At 44.1% G+C, this 19,860-nt stretch overlaps 1 protein-coding gene across 1 annotated transcript in view; it reads left to right on the forward strand.

The window, feature by feature from the left end:
- Window positions 1-6,350, forward strand: part of FBXL12 (F-box and leucine-rich repeat protein 12) — a 7,064-nt gene extending 714 nt beyond the window's left edge. The window contains 3 exon segments of the mRNA XM_010828396.1: window positions 9-81; window positions 4,862-5,482; window positions 5,484-6,350. Of these exon segments, the coding sequence (XP_010826698.1) occupies window positions 9-81; window positions 4,862-5,482; window positions 5,484-5,684 (895 nt within the window). The 3' untranslated portion in view covers window positions 5,685-6,350.
- The last annotated feature ends 13,510 nt before the right edge of the window (window positions 6,351-19,860 follow it).

The raw sequence follows: 19,860 nt of genomic DNA on the forward strand, positions 1-19,860 counted from the left end.
TCCCCCAGGGTCTGTCACCACTGGAAGAAGCTGGTGGACGACCGGTGGCTGTGGCGACACGTCGACCTGACGCTCTACACGGTATGCGGGTCTGGCCGGGCAGGCCTGGGCCGAGGTCGGGTTGGTCAGACTTCGAAGACCACGCCTCCAACCCTGTGTTTCGAGCGAGGCTCTCCCGGGTGCGTCCCGCCCGTGTCCCTTACTTGCTCTGCAGTGACCTCCAGGCCTCAGCTTCCCCATCTCCAGAATGGGTGTAACCAAGGTCTTGCAGGAAAAGAGCTTATTGATGAGTTTTCATGGAGAAATTTTCTATAGTCGACTTAGTTCTAGAATTAATCTCCTGAGTAGTCAACCAAATCATTTCAACTTTCTCCCACTTGTGCTTTATTTATTTTTCTTTGTTGTTGTTCAGTCGCTAAGTTGCCCGACTCTTTGCAACCCTATGAACTACAGCACACCAGGCTCCCCTGTCCTTCACTGATTTCCCGGAGTCGCTCAAATTTATGTCCATTGACTTAGTGATCCTCTCTAACCATCTCATCCTCTGCTGCCCCCTTCTCCTTTTGCCTTCAATCTTTCCCAGCATCGGGTCTTTTCCAATGAGTTGGCCCTTTGCATTTTTCTTTTTATTATGAACTATTTCAAATAGATATAGAAATGTATAGAGGATATATATCTGAAACTATGTACTCACCACCTAGATTTAATCTTTTTAAACCTTTGGCTTTATTCACTGCAGATCTTGTGAAATACACATACAAATGTTTCTATACGAACATATGCATACAACATTTGCACATATGTTTCTTGCACTTTTGAAACCCTCCTCAGAGATAACCGTGACTATAAAGTGGATTTGTATCCCTTCATGTTTTTATTTACTGCCTATGTATGTGCTTATAAGCAATATACAGTATTGTTAATGTGTTTCTAAAATGGAGATAAAACTACTCTTTAGATAATTAAATGCTATTTTACTTATATTAATATATCCACCCATTAGCAACTTTATTCACACATCACTTTTGAGATTTACTCTAATTAGTACTTGTAAATCTAATTCATTCCTTTTAATTGCTGTTAAATGAATATACCACAGTTTGTTTCTCTATTTTCCTGTTGACAGATGATTAGATTATTTCCAACTTTCTACTATCACAAACAGCTTTATAAGACCGTGTCTCAAACTTTATTGTGCATATGAATCACCTGTTAGTGTTAGGTTGGTGTTGGTCACTCAGTCGTGTCCAACTTTTTGCAACCCCATGGACTATAGCCCACCAGGCTCCTCTGTCCATGGGATTTCCCAGGCGAGAATACTGGAGTGGGTTGCCATTTCCTCCTCTGGGGGATCTTCCCGACCCATTGCATTGACAGGCGGATTCTTTACCTCCAAGCCACCAGACTATTTTATTATGAAAACTTTCAAACGTATATAATAGTTAAAAGAACAGTACAGAGAACACAGAGTTGCCCACCACTAATACTTAATACATTTGTTTTATCATCTCTTCATCCATCCATCCCTCTTTCCGTCAAGCTTTTATTTTCCAAATGTTTGTTTATTTTGTTTTCCCATTTGATTTTTTAAGTATGCTTCAAAATCAGTTGCAGATGAGTCCACTTCTAAAACACTTTAGTACCCATAACAGAGATTAACTAGGACATTTGTTTTACATTTCTCTTTTTGAGGTTTAACTTTTTAAAATCACACATCATGAATAATTCTTACAAAAATGTGGAAGTAGTATAACTATGTATGGTGATGGATATTAACTAGACTTATTGTGATGATCATGTCATAATACATATAAATTGAATCATTATGTTGTATGCCTGAAACTAATAAGTGTTATATGTTAATTATATCTAAATTAAAACAAAACCAAAAAAAATTGAAATATTGTCACAAATGAAGCAAGAGCCTTTGACAGTCATCCCCTGGTATCTCTACCCTTCCCCAGAATAACCACTATTATGTGTGGAATTTCCTTCTGTAGCATTTTCTATGCTTTTGGAGCCTTGGGGCTTTATAGGGAAGGAAAGGGCAGTGGTTACAAGAGCAGGATTGGCCTTTGGGGTCAGGCTGTGTTGAATCATAGTTGTACTCTTGCAGCAAGATTCGGCCAATGCATTTTTCCAGTAGCGGGGTGGGGTGGGGACGGAGACCTGCCTTGCAACCAGGTACTGTGTGAGCCTTCTAGTTCAATGCTCAGCACTGCATCTGGCAAACAGTAGTTACTCAATACAAGTTAACCATTATGGTTGAAAGAATTGTACCCATATAAATTATAATATATATATAATAGTCTTCCCAGGTGGGGCTAGTGGTAAAGAATCTGCCTGCCGTTGCAGGACACGTAAGAGACGCCAGTTCAATCACTGGGTCAGGAAGATCCCCTGGAGAAGGAAATGGCAACCCACTCCAGCATTCTTGCCTGGAGAATCCCTTGGACTGAGGAGCCTGTTGGGCTACAGTCCATGGGGTCACAAAAGAGTCAGACATGACTTAGCAGCTAAACAACAAAAGTACATAGTATTGTTTCTTTTTTCTTTAACCCTGAAGGTATCATTTTGCCACTCCTTCCTGCATGTCTTGAGGAGTTACCCACGTTTGAATCTCTGAATCCTCTTTGTTCTTAGTTGCTATCTACATGGCTGTTATCACTGGACATTTTTGCTGTTAAAACCATGATGTCAGAAACCAACGTTTCTGTAAGGTAAATTCCACAAAACAGGTATTACTAGGTTAGGCAGTGTGTTCATTTAAACCAACTAAAGAATTCGTTTAAAAAAACATAAGTGTGGGGGGGAGCGCTCAGAGATAAATGCACAGGATTGAAAATATACAAAATTATAAACATTGGAAGGTAAGGTCTCTCCCTGCTTCTGTCACCCAGGTCACCTTGTTCTTTCCCAGAAAGGCAGTAGATGTTCCTGTATTTGAAAAAACAAAACAGGTGCCAGTGGGGGTCCATATTTTAAATTTCAGTAAAAATCAGATTGCATTTCAAAGTAGCCAGACCAAGTCCCACCAGCAGGACCCAAGAACTGCTTTTCCACATCCTGGCTAGTGTTTGATATCATGAAACTTAAAGGATTTTCTCATTTGTCTTTTTACAAGTAAAAATGCTTCAACTTCTGGCTTTGTGGCCATTTGATATTTTGCCAACAGTGGCTTCCACTCTTGTGAGTTACCTTTTAGTGGCCAGTGTTTCTAGTGAATCCCTTTCCTCAGCCCAAATTTGCAGGTCTGAATTTGATCAGGAAGATTTGATTTCTCTATCAAGAGTAGTTAACAGGGGGGGAGGGATAAATTAGGAGTTTGAGATTAAACTATACATACTACTATATATAAAATAGGTAACCAACAAAGACCTACTGTATAGCACAGTTGGAGCAATACTCAATATCTTATAATAACCTAAAATGGAATAGAATATAAAATATATATATATAGATCCAGCCATATATATATATATTCATCCATATATATACACATATGGGCTTCTCTGGTGGCTCAGGTGGTAAAGAAGCTGCCTGAAATTCAGAAGACCTGGGTTTGATCCCTGGGTCAGAAAGGTCTCCTGGAGAAGGGAATGACTACCCGCTCTAGTATTCTTGCCTAGAGAACTCCATGGATAGAGGAGCCCGGTGGGTGACAGTCCATGGAGTCACAAAGAGTCAGACATGACTGAGTGATTAACTCTTTTACATATATATATAGCTGAACACCAAAATAGCAATCACTGAATCACTTCGCTCTGCACCAAAACTAATACATTGTAACACACTGTAAATCAACTATATTTCAATGAAAGTGTGAAAAACATGAATTTAGGAATAAAAGGATTAGGGATACCAAGAACCCAACAGAAAAGGAACAGCTGAGAGACAGCAGAATATCGTCTTGCCTGGTCATGGATTTTGCTAATAAAAAAGTCATATTTACCAAAAAAAAAAGTCAACAAATTCTATGGTATGCAGTTTCTTTTTTCTGCTTTTTTTTTTTTAAAGGTAAACTGTACATATGATAAAATACATGAAATACTAGTTATTTATAGTTTGTTTTTTACAAGTCTAACTTCCCAGGGTTAAATTTTGCAGCTTTCACTATTACTAAGCTATGATTTTTTGTTTGTTTGTTTGTTTACATCTAATTTACCCTGGGCAGTTTTAACCTTTTTCAGTTTTTATTTTGTGTTGCTCATTTCTATGAAGAGGTGGTCATTAAGAATGGGATAGGCACTTCCTTGGTGGTTCAGTGGTTAAGACTCCAGGCTTCCACTGCAGGAGGCGAGGGTTTGATCCCTGGTTGGTGAACTAATATCCCACATACCACATGGGATGGCCAAAAAAAGAAAAAGAGATAAAAATATTGCTGGGTGGATTCACTTTTTTTAAAATCTTAAAAGGTATAAAGTTTTATTAAACCTGGAATCAATAGTATTATTTCATAAATTAGCAGTAAAATTTTCCTAGGGTATATATACAGATCACAGTGATTTTCATTGTGCAAGGAATTGAAAGGTTTAGAAACAGGCTTTTTGTTGTTGTTGTTTCACTTTCTTACTTATTCCAGAAGGTAATGAGACTCACTGTCCTGGTAGAGACAGATATGTTATGATGGTCTCTTATCCACCATTGCTTTTGTTCAAACTTAGAGGTCAAAATGATGGGGTTAAACCATCCTGTTACTTCTGGAAAGGTGTCTGGTTGAGTAAGGCTGGTGAGGGAAGGACAGAATTCCCAGGAAGCCTCAGAACCCTACCTGGGGCTTGTCTGTCTCCAGGTGGGTGGGGTCCCTGGAAGATGCCCCGTATCTCTGGTCCAGACACCCTCCCACCTCTGGCTCTTACAGATGCGGCCCAAAGTCATGTGGCACCTCCTCCGCCGGTACATGGCATCCAGGCTCCATTCCCTACGGATGGGCGGCTACCTGTTCTCAGGCTCCCAGGCTCCCCAGCTGTCCCCTGCCCTGATGAGGGCCCTGGGTCAGAAGTGCCCCAACCTCAAGCGCCTCTGCCTGCATGTGGCCAACCTGAGCATGGTGCCCATCACCAGCCTGCCCTGCACCCTGAGGACCCTGGAGCTGCACAGCTGTGAGATCTCCATGGCCTGGCTCCATAAAGAGCAGGACCCCACGGTGCTGCCCCTGCTCGAGTGCATTGTGCTGGACCGCGTCCCCGCCTTCCGCGACGAGCACCTGCAGGGCCTCACACGTTTCCGCGCCCTGCGCTCGCTGGTGCTGGGTGGCACCTACCGAGTGACTGAGACGGGGCTGGATATGGGCCTGCAGGAGCTGAACTACCTGCAGAGGCTGGAGGTGCTGGGCTGTACCCTCTCGGCCGACAGCACCCTCCTGGCCATCAGCCGCCACCTCCGAGATGTGCGGAAGATCCGGCTGACCGTTCGGGGCCTCTCGGCCCCTGGCCTGTCTGTCCTGGAGGGCATGCCAGCCCTGGAGAGTCTGTGCCTGCTGGGGGCCACTTGTCACCCCGGAAATGCCTTCCCCACAGGAGATCCTCGCCTCCTGCCTCACCATGCCCAAGCTCAGGGTCCTTGAGCTGCAGGGGCTGGGCTGGGAGGGTCAGGAGGCAGAGAGGATCCTGTCTAAGGGGCTACCGCACTGTATGGTCATTGTCAGGGCCTTGCCCAAAGAGTCCATGGACTGGTGGATGTGACTGCACCCCCCCTCCCCTGACCCAGGGATCCCCCTCTTAGCTTTCATTAATGAGATCTGGACCCTCTGAGCAGCACCTTGCCAGTAGGCAAGTAATCAGGTTGGAGAGGCCTGAAGGCCAGGTAGAGAGAACCCAGGCCTTGGTGTCTTCAGGTCATTGGAATCATGGTATACCAGCTGTATGGCCTCTGTGACATGAGCCAGCCCCTTGGAGGCCCTATCCTCACATCTGGAGATGAAGAAGACCTCAGCTACCTCATGGTTACGTTACCGAGCCTTAATGTTTACCACCCCAGGGCCCACCAATGGCCCTCCATGAAGAGCTGTTCTCAGGAACAGGATGATGCAGAAGGGCAGATTAGGACTTAGGGAGACCTGAGGGGCCGAGACCCCTTAGGAAGCCTAGAAAGCCTAGGAAGCTTAGGAAGCCTATCTATGCATGCACACTGCACACTAACATGTCATTGACACGCAGACACACCACTGATAACACTGACAGGCCTACATGCACACAGGAGACATGGAAAGGAGGGCAGATACAATTCATGCTTTGATGATCAAAATGTTAAAGATCCGAAGCTGTCCTTTCTGTATTTTGTATTCTGGATTTTCCCAATTTTCCATAGTGTAATTTTGCTATTAAAGACAATCTTTTTTTTTTTTTTTTTAAGTGTTTGGTTTATTTATTCAACAAATGTGTCTCAAGCTATTTTACAGGGACTGTTCTAGGCACTGGGACCACAGCAATGAATGAAACACACACAAGGAAGAAGGCAGGGTGATCAACAGGTTAACATACGCATGGAATAGTTTTAGAGACTCTGAGCCAATAAACTAGGGCCATGTGATGGACACACGTGTGTTTGGTTGGGTGGGCAGGTGGGCTTCTCTGAGGGGAAGCCTGGGAGACAATGAGGAAGCAGCCCTGGGGAGCACTAGGAAAGACAGAAAAAGCAAAGACCTAAGATGGAAATAATGAACTTGGCATTTTCTGAGGATGGGAAGAAGGTCCCAGGGGCCAAGTGAACATTAGTGAAATCAGACAGGATGAGGAGACGTTGGAAGGGCCTCACAGGTGGCTTTGGTTTCAGGGGTTCCGTAAGGAGCAACTCGTTTTCCTGTTTTTGAGTCTGAACCACTTCAAAGATGCAGGTGGCAGACAGCGATCCTAAGTGCCTACCCTTGAAATGAGGTGTGTGTGTGTGTGTTTTTTGAAGTAGTGTTGATTTACGATGCTGTGTTCATTTCTGCCATACAGCAAAGTGACTCATGACTCACTTATACATATATGTATGCATATCCTATTTTTTTTTTTGCAACACAGCATGTGTGATCTTAGTTTCCCAACCAGGGATCAAACCTGTGCCCCCTGCAGTGGCAGTGAAGGAAGCCTACAGTGAATGGTGTTGCCGGGTTTGTGGTCCCCAAAGGAGAAGATTTAACTCCAGACCAAAGACAGTTTCAGTCACTCAGAGCTTTGTGTAGATTTTTATTTGAAGTGAAAGTGACAGAGAAAGCTTCTGACATAGACATCAGAAGGGGGCAGGAGAATACCTGGCTTGCTAGTTTCGGCAGGGCATTATATACTCTTCTGCTAGCTAGTTAAATAAAAATAATACCTCAAGGTTTGTAAAAGTTCCACCATACCCTTTCCCAAGGCATACATCATGTCATAACTTTGGCACAAGATAAGCCAGGGGGAATGATCCTGGTCAATGTCTCTGGAGACATACTGTTGCTGTGTCATCAGGGCTACAAGTCTTGGGAAACAGTTTCCCAGGCAAGATTTGTTACAATTATAATTATTCATAGAGTCTAAGAAAAGCATTTCCATGAGTAAGACACTGAGCAGCCATTAGTTCCAGACCTAAAGAAAGGCCAGTTCTCAGGCAAGATACATTGTTGCACAAGGCTTAAGGAAAGCATGAGCAAGAATATTGGACTCCTCTTTAAAGGGCCCTAAGCTTTAACTCAGAAGCAGGGTGTCTTAACCACTGGACCACCAGGGGAATCCCTATGTATTCTTTTTTATATGTTTTTCCATGATGGTTTATCCCAGAATATTGAATATAGTGGACTTCCCAGGCAGCTCAGTGGTAAAGAATCTACCTGCCAATGCAGGAGACATAAGAGACATGGGTTTGATCCCTGGGTCGGGAAGATCCTGTGGAGGAGGGCATGGCAACTCACTCCAGTATTCTTGCCTGGAGAATCCCATGGACAGAGGAGGCTGGTGGGCTACAGTCCATAGGGTCACATAATCGAATATGACTGAAGCGGCTTAGTACACACTGAATATAGTTCCCTGTGCTATCCAATAGGACCTTGTTGGGTTTTTTGTTTTGTCTTTTCTGGCCACACCTCACAGCTTGTGAGATCTTAGTTCTCTGACCAGGGATCAAACCTGTGTCCCCAGCAGTGGAAGGATGGAGTCCTAACCACTGGACCAAGTGAAGTCCCTAGGACTGTGTTGTTTATCCATGAGTGTTACTCCTGATCGGAGCTGGGTAGGAGGGTATGTGTGGCTTTGCAGGCTCACCACCTGCCTGCCAGTTCAGTGTGTCTGCTCTGTGGTGGGCAGAGCCAGGAGAGAGGAAAGGAGGCTGAGCTGGGTACCCTTGGTTCTTTTTTCCAAGTTCACCTATCAGAGAGGACCCAGATGTTTCATTCTTTTCCCACTGGGGCAGCCAATGGAAATTCCTTCCCATCTGACCACATGAAGACCAGGGTGTGACTGCTCCCCTGATGTGGCCATAGTTAGGGGTCTACTTGTCCCACACTGGGACCAAATCTAGCAGCTCCTGCCCGAGGCATCTAGGGGACCAGGTTGATCCAGGCTGGGGCATGGACCCTGGGGACATCTCAGGAAGGGAAATGACCAAGGGCTCTGTCACCTTGGTAGAGGGTGTTTGGAGATCTGGTATATACTGTTGGGAGAGGGGGTGTGATGGAGAGATTGACAGAAGCCCTGTCCTGGCCTCTGCTGGTCTCCCTGGAGATGGAGTGTTGTTGTTTAATCACTAAGTTGTGTCTGACTCTGCAACCACATGAACTGGAGCCTGCCAGGCTCCTCTGTTCGAGAGATTTCCCAGGCAAGAATACTGGAGTGTGTTGCCGTTTCCTACTGATATTCAACCTGGAACAGCTCTTTTCCTGCCTTTCCAGTGGGAATGGAGCAACAAATATGGAGTTAGAGGCAGTGGTGTACACAGAAATGTTTAATGGCTGGTGTTAGCAGGTGGTGGTGGGGGGAGTCCTCATTCGTAATGCCTGTAGCATGTGCAGATTTTTGTGGTGTAAAACTCTCTACCATGGCTGGTTTCAAGCTACCAACAGTTTAACAACTTGGCTCAAGAAATTCATGACAATTTAGCAATCAGCTCCCCTACACTGGCATGAACTGGCTGCAGCACACCGCTAGTTAGAGGTGTTTTTTCCCCAGGCTCACCTGGTGGAGGACTCATTCTATCTTAGCGGTGCCTTCCTCGAGTTTAGCTCTGAAGGTTGGTGGAGTTGTGGGACATCAGACAGAGCTCCTCCCCACTTGGGATCTTCTCATCCTTAACCAATGCCTTTTCCTAGATAAGGAGCTGGGGGCTTAAGGCTGTCCTCTGTTTTAAAATGTATCTGGGACTTCCTGGGTGGCACAGTGGATAAGAATCCACCTGCCATGCAGGGGACACAGGTTTGATCCCTGGTCCGGGAGGATTCCTCTTGCCATGGAGCAACCACACCTGTGCACCACCACTACTGAGCCTGCGTCCTGCAACTACTGAGGCCTGCATGCCTCGATCCTGTGCTCCAGAGCAAGAGAAGCCATGACAATGAGAAGCCCATGAACCGCAACAGAGTAGCCCCCAGTCATCACAGCTAGAGAAAGTCCGAGTGCAGCAACAAAGACCCAGCACAACCAAAAATATATAAATAAAATGTACCTGGACCATGGTGAAGCCTTGGGGCAGGAGTCCTGGTTCTCCCCTCAAGCAATAACATTATCTTTGAGCTGTTTTTTAGTTACTGCAAGTCCCTACATATGAATGAGTTTTGTTCTAAGAGTATGTTCATAAGTCCAATTTGTTAGCCTGTGTATTCAAGTAACACAATCACTGTATAGTACTATACTGTAACAGGTTGATAATAATTTTCACACAAATAATGCATAAAAACAAACACAGAAATATGGAAAACGTTTTAAATCTTATAGTACAGTACCTTGAAGGTCCAGTTCAGTTCAGTTCAGTCACTCAATCATGTCCAACTCTTTGCAACCCCATGGACTGCAGCACACCAGGCTTCACTGTCCTTCACCATCTCCTGGAACTTGCTCAAACTCATGTCCTTCGAGTTGGTGATGCCATCCAACCATCTCATTCTCTGTTGTCCCCTTCTCCTTCTGCCTTCAATCTTTCCCAGCCTCAGGGTCTTTTCCAATGAGTCAGTTCTTCATATCAGGTGGCCAAAGTATTAGAGCTTCAGCTGCAGCTGCAGCATCAGTTCTTCCAATGCATATTCAGGACTGATTTCCTTTAGGATAGACTGGTTGGATCTCCTTGCAGTCCAAGGGACTCTCAAGAGTCTTCTTCAACACCACAGTTCAAAAGCATCAATTCTTTGGAGCTAAGTTTTCTTAGCTCTCACATCCATACATTATGACTGGAAAAACCATAGGCTTGAGTAGACAGACCTTTGTTGGCAAAGTAATGTCTCTGCTATTTATATGCTGTCTAGGTTGGTCATAGCTTTTCTTTCAAGGAACAAGCGTCTTTTAATTTCATGACTGCAGTCACCTTCTGCAGTGATTTTGGAGCCCAAGAAAATAAAGTCAGCCACTGTTTCACCACCTATTTGCCATGAAGTGATGGGACTGGATGCCATGATCTTAGCTTTCCAAATGTTGAGTTTTAAGCGAGCTTTTTCAGTCTCCTCTTTCACTTTCATCAAAAGGCTCTTCATAGAGGCTCTTTCTGCCATGAGGGTAGTGTCATCTGCATATCTGAGGTTATTGATATTTCTCCCTGCAATCTTGATTCCAGCTTGTGCTTCATCCAGCCCAGCATTTTGCATAATGTACTCTGCATATAAGTTAAATAAGCAGGGTGACAATATACAGCCTTAATGTACTCCTTTCCCAATTTGGAACCAGTCCGTTGTTTCACGTCCAGTTCTAACTGTTGCCTCTTGAACTGAGTACAGATTTCTCAGGAGGCAGGTGAGGTGGTCTTGAAGAATTTTCCACAGTTTGCTGTGATCTACACAGTCAAAGGCTTTGGTGTAATCAATAAAGCAGAAGTAGATGTTTTTCTGGAATTCTTTTGCTTTTTCTATGATCCAACAGATGTTGACAATTTGATCTCTGGTTCCTCTGCCTTTTCTAAATCCAGCTTGAACATCTGGAAGTTCACGGATCATGTACTATTTAAGCCTCACTTGGAGAATTTTGAGCATTACTTTGCTAGCATGTGAGATGACTGCAATTGTGCTGTAGTTTGAACATTCTTTGGCATTGCCCTTCTTTGGGATTGGAATGAAAACTGACCTTTTCCAGTTCTGTGGTCACTGCTGAGTTTTCCAAATTTCTTGGCATATTGAGTGCAGCACTTTCAGAGCATCATCTTTTAGGATTTGAAATAGCTCAACTGAAATTCCATCACCTCCACTAGCTTTGTTTGTAGTGATGCTTCCTAAGGCTCACTTGACTTTGCATTCCTGGCTCTAGGTGAGTGGTCACACCATCATGGTTATCTGGGTCATGAAGATCTTTTTTGCACGGTTCTTCTGTGTATTCTTGCCACCTCTTCTTAATATCTTCTGCTTCTGTTAGGTCCCTACCATTTCTGTCCTTTATTGAGCCCATCTTTGCATGATATGTTCCCTTTGTATCTCTTATTTTCTTGAAGAGACCTCTAGTCTTTCCCATTCTATTGTTTTCCTCTATTTCTTTGCATTGTTCACTGAGGAAGGCTTAGCTTTCCTTGCTATTCTTTGGACCTCTCCATTCAAATGGGTATGTCTTTTCTTTTCTCCTTGGCCTTTTGCTTCTCTTCTTTCCTCAGCTATTTGTAAGGCCTCCTCAGGCAACCATTTTGCCTTTTTGCATTTCTTTTTCTTGGGGATGGTCTTGATCATGGCCTCCTGTAAAATGTCACAAACCTCCATCCATAGTTCTTCAGGCACTCAGATCTACTCCCTTGAATCTATTTCTCACTTCCACTATATAATCGTAAGGGATTTGATTGAGATCATACCTGAATGGTCTAGTGGTTTTCCCTACTCTCTTCAATTTAAGAAAATGTATTGAAAATTCAGGAGTACAGTACAGTGGCTGGCAAACAGGGGCTGGCAAGAAGTGAACAGGCAAGGAGAGTTACTGACTGAGGAGGGAGAGGAGGTGGGAAAAGGTTAGAGCTGAAGGATCGTGAGCAATAGGAGATGGAGGAAAAGCTGCGGTTTCATTAACGCATGATATTGGTGGCATAGGTTCTGGTTTTTGGCCAGAACCAGATGTATGTTTGAATCTTCAAAAGTTCTCAACTTGAAGGTTCCTCTGTAGGGGACTTACTGTAATGAAACCCCCACCAGGTGGGAGAAAGTAACTGTGTGCTCTCCATAAGGACAGAGACCCCAGAACGGTTGGAACCAGAAAGTTGATGATGTTGACTCCCAGTTACCTCACCACCAACCAATCAGAAGAATGTCCATGAGCTGATCGTGCCTTCCTCTTTGAAGCATTACTATAAAAATGCCTCATTCAGCCTCACTACCCCTTCCACATTGGGACACACAGTTTTAAGGGCATTAGCCCTCTGTGGCCCCCTTTGCCTGGCAAAGCAATAAAGCTACTCTTTTCTACTTCACACCTCCACTAAAAAATACAAATAAAATAAAACAAAATGTACCTGGAGCTTATTGAATCATGTATAGTAAGGTGACAGATGTGGAGACATTGGTAGTATGGCTGTTAGCATAATTGACGCCATCTTGGGCCCTTATAGTTCCTCCTGTCCTTCTGCTGACCCCATGCAGAAAGGTACTGTACAGTAAACCACCTCTCTGTCATCAAGGGCTTTGTAGTTAAGAGATATTGTTTAACAGTCATTAGGATTGGTTGGCCTCTATGCTCTGATAGTCCCCAAACAGTGATGAAAACTTTCACTGCTGATGTATTCCCAGTGCCCATGGGACTAGTTACTCATTTATAAATCTTGACTTAGTAATGTACATTCTGTTTCCCAGCACCTTCCCCCAGACCCTAGATTAACTATAAATTGTCCAAAGGTCCCTCAGGGGTGAGGAGTGAGGCCATGAATTCTTCTCAGTGGTCATACACCTGATCCTACCCTGTGAGCATGTTGTGAGTGTGTTAAGTTGCTTCAGTCGTGTCTGACTCTTTGAGACCCTATGAACCAGAACCTGCCAGGCTCCTCTGTCCATGGGATTTTTCCAGGCATAAATACTGGAGTGGGTTGCCCTGCCCTCTTCCAGGGGATCGTCCCGACCTAGGGATTGAACCTGCATCTCTTATGTCTCTTGCACTAGCAGACAGGTTCTTTACTGCTAGCACCACCTGGGAAACCCATGAGCAAGTTACCCTCTAATAAATCGATCCATTGACTATATGAAGCTGCTTGCCTTGTTTTTCAGTCTCAAGATGGCTTCTCATTTCAATGGTCACTTTTCATTCCCTCCATCCTCCAACAACTGTCTTTATTTATTTATTTTAAAAATTTTATTTATTCATTTGTTTATTTTTGGCTGTGCTGGGTCTTGGTTGCTGCATGCAGGCATTCTTTAGTTGTGGCTAGCAGAAGGTAGGAGAAGGCAATGGCACCCCACTCCAGTACTCTTGCCTGGAAAATCCCATGGACAGAGGAGCCTGGTACGCTGCAGTCCATGAGGTCGCTAAGAGTTGGACACGACTGAGCGACTTCACTTTCACTTTTCACTTTCACGCATTGGAGGAGGAAATGGCAACCCACTCCAGTGTTCTTGCCTGGAGAATCCCAGGGACGGCGGGGCCTGGTGGCCTGCTGTCCATGGGGTCGCACAGAGTCAGACACGACTGAAGTGACTTAGCAGCAGCAGCAGCAGCAGAAGGTACTTTCTAGTTGTGGTGCCTGGGCTTCTCACTGGTCTGGCTTCTCTTGTTGCAGAGCGCAGGCTCTAGGCAACCACTGATCTCTTTTCTCTCACTAGAAATTATTTTGCTTTTCCAAGAATTTTGTGGAAATAGAATCATATGGTGTGTTTGTGTGTGTGTGTATTTGGGCGGAGAGGTCTTGTTCCTTTTACCCAGCATAAAAAATTTTGAGATTTATCAAGATCCTTTCGTTTCAAGGATCAAAAATTTGTTCAAAGTAATTCCCGGGTGACCAGGTGATTAGGAATCCTCGCTTCCACGACAGGGAACCCAGCTTCGATCCCTGGTGGGAGAAATAAGATCCAGGAAGCAGTGCAATGTGGCAAAAACAAACAAAAAACCCCCCACCAGACCCCCAAACATGAACAAACAAATTGCCCCTTAAAAAAAACAAATAAACAGAAAAAAAATAAGTAAAAAACATTTCTTCCTGAGTAGTATTCCATCATATGACTAGAGACAGTAATTTGTTATCCATTCACCTATGGATGGTTATTTGTGTTTAAACATAGAATTTTTGAGTGGGAATTAACACAACACTGTAAATCAGCTGTATTTCAATTAAAAAATAAAGTATAAAATAAGCCTTGTGGGACTTCCCTGGTTGTCTAGTGGCTAAGATTCCATGTTTCCAAATGCAGGGGACCTGGGTTCAATTCCTGGTCAAAGAACTAGATTTCACATGCCACAACTAAAGATCCTGCATGCCAAAACTAAGACCAAGAGAAGCCAAGTACATAAGTAAATATTAAAAAAAATAAAAGCCTTGAAGACAGGGTTTCCCAGTTGGCACAGGGCACTATCAATGCAGGAGACATAAGAGACTCAGGTTCAATCCCCGGGTCCAGAAGCTCTGCTATAATAGGAAATGGTAACTTGTTCCAGTATTCTTGCCTGGAAAATTCCATGGACAGAGGAGCCTGGCAGGCTATAGTCCATAAGATTGCAAAGAGTTGTAGACACTTGAGAGACTGAGCACATATATACACATACAAGCCTTGAAAACATATAATTTTTGGTTAAAAAGAAATTGTCCTGATGTTGTAAATAATTTTTTTTTTTGCCACCCCACAGGATGTGGGATCTTAGCTCCCAGACCAGGGATTGAACCTGTGGACCCTGCAGGGAAGTCTTAACCATTGCAGTCTTAACCACTAGACTGCCAGGGAAGTCCCTTGTAAATAATATTAACATTACAGAAAGTGAATCTATTTCTAATCCTAGACCCCACAGGGAATCATTGTAAGAAGTTTGGCTTATCATCTTCTAAAATGTTGTCTTGTTGACTAAGGAAAAAAGCACGATGTAAGAGTTGTGATTTAATTTTTATTTGGGACCAGATGTGGATTATAGCTCAGGAGACAGTCTCTCAGACAGCTCTGAGGAATTGCTCTCAAATAGGGTAGGAGGTGAGTAGCTTTATGACTTTAGTGAAGGGGGATAGGTGCAGTCAAGCACACATTTTGATAGAAGGTTTCTGTTAGTCTTAAGGAGCAGATGTCTCTCTTAGTAATTTTAGTGCTTTTCTAAATTTGAGAAGATGCAAGAAATTAGACTTGGAGAATCTCCTGAAAAATCTAACCCTTGGAAGACCTGTTCTGCCAGTTTTTCTCTGTGCACAGAGTGCCTCATTCCTGATCGCTATCCTGAACTCCTTCCACGGTGTGTTGAAGTCACTGCAGTGGCAGGGGATTTTATTCTTTTTTTTTTTTTGCAACACAATGCAGCTTGTAGGATCTTCCTCAACCAGGGAACAAACCAGGGCTCCCGCACTAAAAGCACCAAGTCCTAACCACTAGACCACCAGGGAATTCCGGCTAGTGACTTCATTCTTATAGAATCAGAGGGCAAGTGACAGTTTTCAGTTGGCTTTCTATTATTGTGACTTTGGACAAAAAACAATCATTGGGATCTCTTCGTTTCACTTCTGAGGTCAAGGCCAGTCACAGGAACTAGCAATGAAAACATCAGCCTCGTGGCCCATAAAGGCAGGACTGGAACACATGGCTTCATTAGGCAACTTGGTGGGTTTTCTGATATTTCACCCCTTAATGTGCCCAACCTACTCAGGCGTGGCACAGCTAGTCAACCACAAGTCTCCTCTGGATATCAACTACATGGTCCCAACCTGACCAAAATACCCTCTTGAAGTGGGAATTTCTACTAATGTACTTTCATAGCCTTGAGAAATTTCATAGAAATAGCACCTGGCAAAACAGCATATATCAAGAAACTGTGTTGATGATATGTCAACAATGATGAAAAACATTTTTTTCATCATGTTTTTCTTAGAATAATAGCCTTGTTACAGACCCCAAGGCCAGACCCAGAAGGGAGTATGACTGGGATCATGAAAGCATGGACCTTGGAATACCAGGTCGGTGTTAGGTATGAACACTGCCTACACACTTGCTGATTGTTCCCGAGACTATTCCAGAAGGGAACGGCCTGGGGTAAAAACAAGGAGATCTGGACTATGTCAATGTAGTGTCTTGGGAAAGATACAGCAAAGCAAGTTTTGTAGTCTGCAATCAGGAATGAAAGCTGGACTCAGAGTGGACTCTGCACCTCAGTCCAATAGAGGTTGCAGGCCCCCTGATCCATTGCACCAGATTTCGTGTTGTTTTCATTCCGTCACTCGCTCCCGGACCTTTAGGGCAACACCTTCTTTCTGGGGTCCAGCTGACTCCAAAACCAGAGAGAAAGGGCATGAACCATTCAAACTCAGCTCCTTCTTCCAAATCCACTAGTCAGATAAAGTTTGTGTTTCATGCGCAGAAAAGAATCATGACTGTCACTTCAGCTGAAATTTCCCTTACTTGGACCTAGGAAGCTGGAGAAATGGAGTCTCTTCCCTAACTCAGACTAACTTAGAAGCATACCTGTTTTGATGTGAAAGTTGGACCATAAAGAAGGCTGAGTGATGAAGAACTGATGCTTTTGAATTGTGGTGCTGGAGAAGACTCTTGAGAGTCCCATGAACAGCAAAGAGGTCTTACCAGTCAACCCTAAAGGAAATCAACCCTGGATATTCATTGGAAGGACTGATGCTGAAACTGAAGCTCCAATACTTTGGCCATCTGATTTGAAGAGCTGACTCATTGGAAAAGACCCTGATGCTGGGAAAGACTGAAGGCAGGAGGAGAAGGAGGCCACAGAGGATGAGATGGTTGAATAGCATCACTGACTCAATGGACAAGAGTTTGAGCAAGCCTGGTGCCTAGTATGCTGCAGTCCTTGGGCCGCAGAGAGTCTGACATGACTTAGCCACTGAACAACAGCATACTGATAGAGTGCCTGGGACACTCACCTGGTCCCAGACTCATTGGGATGAGCCCCCGTGGACATTCCCCCAACGTGAGCCAACACTATGTGGCTGGACTGGCCTTTATGGTTTCTTATTATGACTGTGATGAAATAAACTTATTTTAAGGCAGGATGAGAAAAAATGTAAACATAGGATTCTCTCTTTGCCCATTTGGGCCACTACCTCCTCCCCTTTGTGTGCAATGTGCATCTGTATTATACATAAATCAGACCTCCTTAGAAGACACAGGAATACCTGCCCAAATATAAAGAGCAAATTTCTCCTGGTGCCAGCAAGGTAACTCCTTGAGAGGAAATATTCCTTTCACAACCCTGTTAAAACCACAGTGACCCATTACTTGCCCTATATATGCAATCTGTACTTTGTAAACTCTCAGCAGTTCACTTTGATTTTTTTTTTTCCTGGAAAAAAAAGTGTATAACTGTGCTTTGATCTCTAACCAATGAAAAGTCCTCAGGGCTTTCCAAAAGACTGTCTCCCAGGTTATATGGATAACCCTCAGGTTGGCTAGAATAAAATTCTATATTTCGTTCTTGGATTGGCCACTAATTAATTTTTTTTGTTGACACTTCCAAGAAGCACTTTATCAACGATCATCAGGGAACTTGAAAAAACAGGTTCATTAGTCACAGATCCTAAAGGGTACAGGGGCATGCTTGAGGTCTCAGATAGAAGGAGATAGAGTGCTGGCTTAAAAAAAAAAAAAAGCACAGAGTACGACTTGTGAGTTAAATTTATTTGGAGCAAAATGAGGACTACAGCCTGGGAGACAGCTCCTCAGATAGCTCTGAGAAACTGCTCCAAAGAGGCAGGCGAAATGTCAGTATAGATGTGATATTGGTGAAGGGGGAGTACATGCAATCACGCACATACTTTTTGCAAATGGTGTCCCACTCCTATTCTCCCCTGACATGCTTGTTCAGACATTTCCATCTGTCATCAGGATTATTGACTTAACTTTTTAAAAAAATAATTTATATATTTGGCTGCTCCGGTTCTTAGTTACAGCATTCAGGATCTTTGATTTTCATTGCAGCATTTTGGGATCTAGTTTCCCTGACCAGGGATCAAACTTGGGCTCCCTGCATTGGGAGTGGGAGTCTTAGCCACGGGACCACCAGGGAAGTTCCTGCCTTAACTTTTAAAATTGTCCTCCCCAATTCTATTTTTGCTTCCTAGGAATCACACAAAAGACGTGTGTGCTCAGTCGCTTCAGTTGTGTCCAGTTCTTTGCGACCCATGGACTGTAGACCTCCAGGCTCCTCTCTCCACGGGATTCTCCAGGCAAGAATACTGGAGTGGGTTGCCATGCCCTCCTCCAGGGGATGTTCCCTACCCAGGGATCAAACTCTCGTCTGTTGTGTCTCCTGCATTGGCGGGTGGGTTCTTTACTACTCACACCACCTGGGAAGCCCCACACATCTTTTAAAAATATATATCAGATAATGCTCCTCTTGTAGCTCAAAGCCCTTCAGGGGTTCCCCACTGCACTCAGAGTTAAACCTGATATTCTTATAGTTGCCCAGATAACCCCCATATACTCTGACACTGTTACTTCTCTAATTTTATTTCCTGCTGGTTTCCATCCTCCCCAATTCACTTCCACCATCTTAGGTACTGAGCTTCTGCTGTTGGTTAAAGAGGCCAAACATTTCATGCCTCAGGATATTTGCACTTGCTGTTCATTCTTCCTCCAGAAATTCTAAGACAGTCCCTAAAATCCTTCAGCCTGATTGCTGGGGGTGGTGGGGGGTGGGTAATGTGGAAATACTGTGTCTAGATAACTCTGAATTTTAGTTTTAAACTGTCACTCCTTCCCTGCCAAACCCCAAGCAGTAAGCATTGTTAGAACCCAAAGTTATCCCGGGAAGGGAACATTTACTTATGGAGGAGAAGAAAAGAGTGGCTTTATTCCTTTTCCGGGCAAAGAGGGAATACAGCAGGCTAGTACCTCATGAACTGTGCCCCACTCCTTAGGGAATAGGGAGAGGTCTTATAGATAGGGCTAATGCTCAGGGGTAGGTGATAAGGATCAATGGAGTGATGGGCTTGAGTTCTTCTGGATCTGGAGCATTGGTGGTGTGGTAAGTAGGAATCAGCATCATCAACCCTCAGGTCCAAATGGTCTGGGGTCTACATGCTTGTGGGCAGCCTACCATTGTTAATCATTAACTTTTTCTACCTGGATTGGGTGTCAGTATCTTGTGTCTGGACTTCATGAGACTCAGGTATTTTTATGTCTCAGTGCAGAAGGAATCCAGGATACTTGTGAGAGATGCAAGTGGGCAGGTAAGGGGGCTTTGCCAGGAAAATGCTTTTTTTTAGATAAGAACTATCCAATACAGAAAGGATTATTTTGTGGTTGGTTTCAAGAGCAGCTGCTTGAGACAGCGCATGATACCCTTGATCCCCAGCAGATGGCAACACATCATATCTGCCATGTAAATTATCAGTTCAGTTCAGTTCAGTCGCTCAGTCGTGTCTGACTCTTTGCGACCCCATAAATTGCAGCACGCCAGGCCTCCCTGTTCATCACCAACTCCTGGAGTTCACTGAGACTCACGTCCATCGAGTCAGTGATGCCATCCAGCCATCTCATCCTCTGTCGTCCCCTTCTTCTCCTGCCCCCAATCCCTCCCAGCATCAGAGTCTTTTCCAATGAGTCAACTCTTCGCATGAGGTGGCCAAAGTACTGGAGTTTCAGCTTTAGCA

The sequence above is a fragment of the Bison bison genome, unplaced genomic scaffold, assembly GCF_000754665.1.
Source record: "Bison bison bison isolate TAMUID 2011002044 unplaced genomic scaffold, Bison_UMD1.0 scf7180017864492, whole genome shotgun sequence".
In the NCBI taxonomy this organism is placed as follows: domain Eukaryota; kingdom Metazoa; phylum Chordata; class Mammalia; order Artiodactyla; family Bovidae; genus Bison; species Bison bison.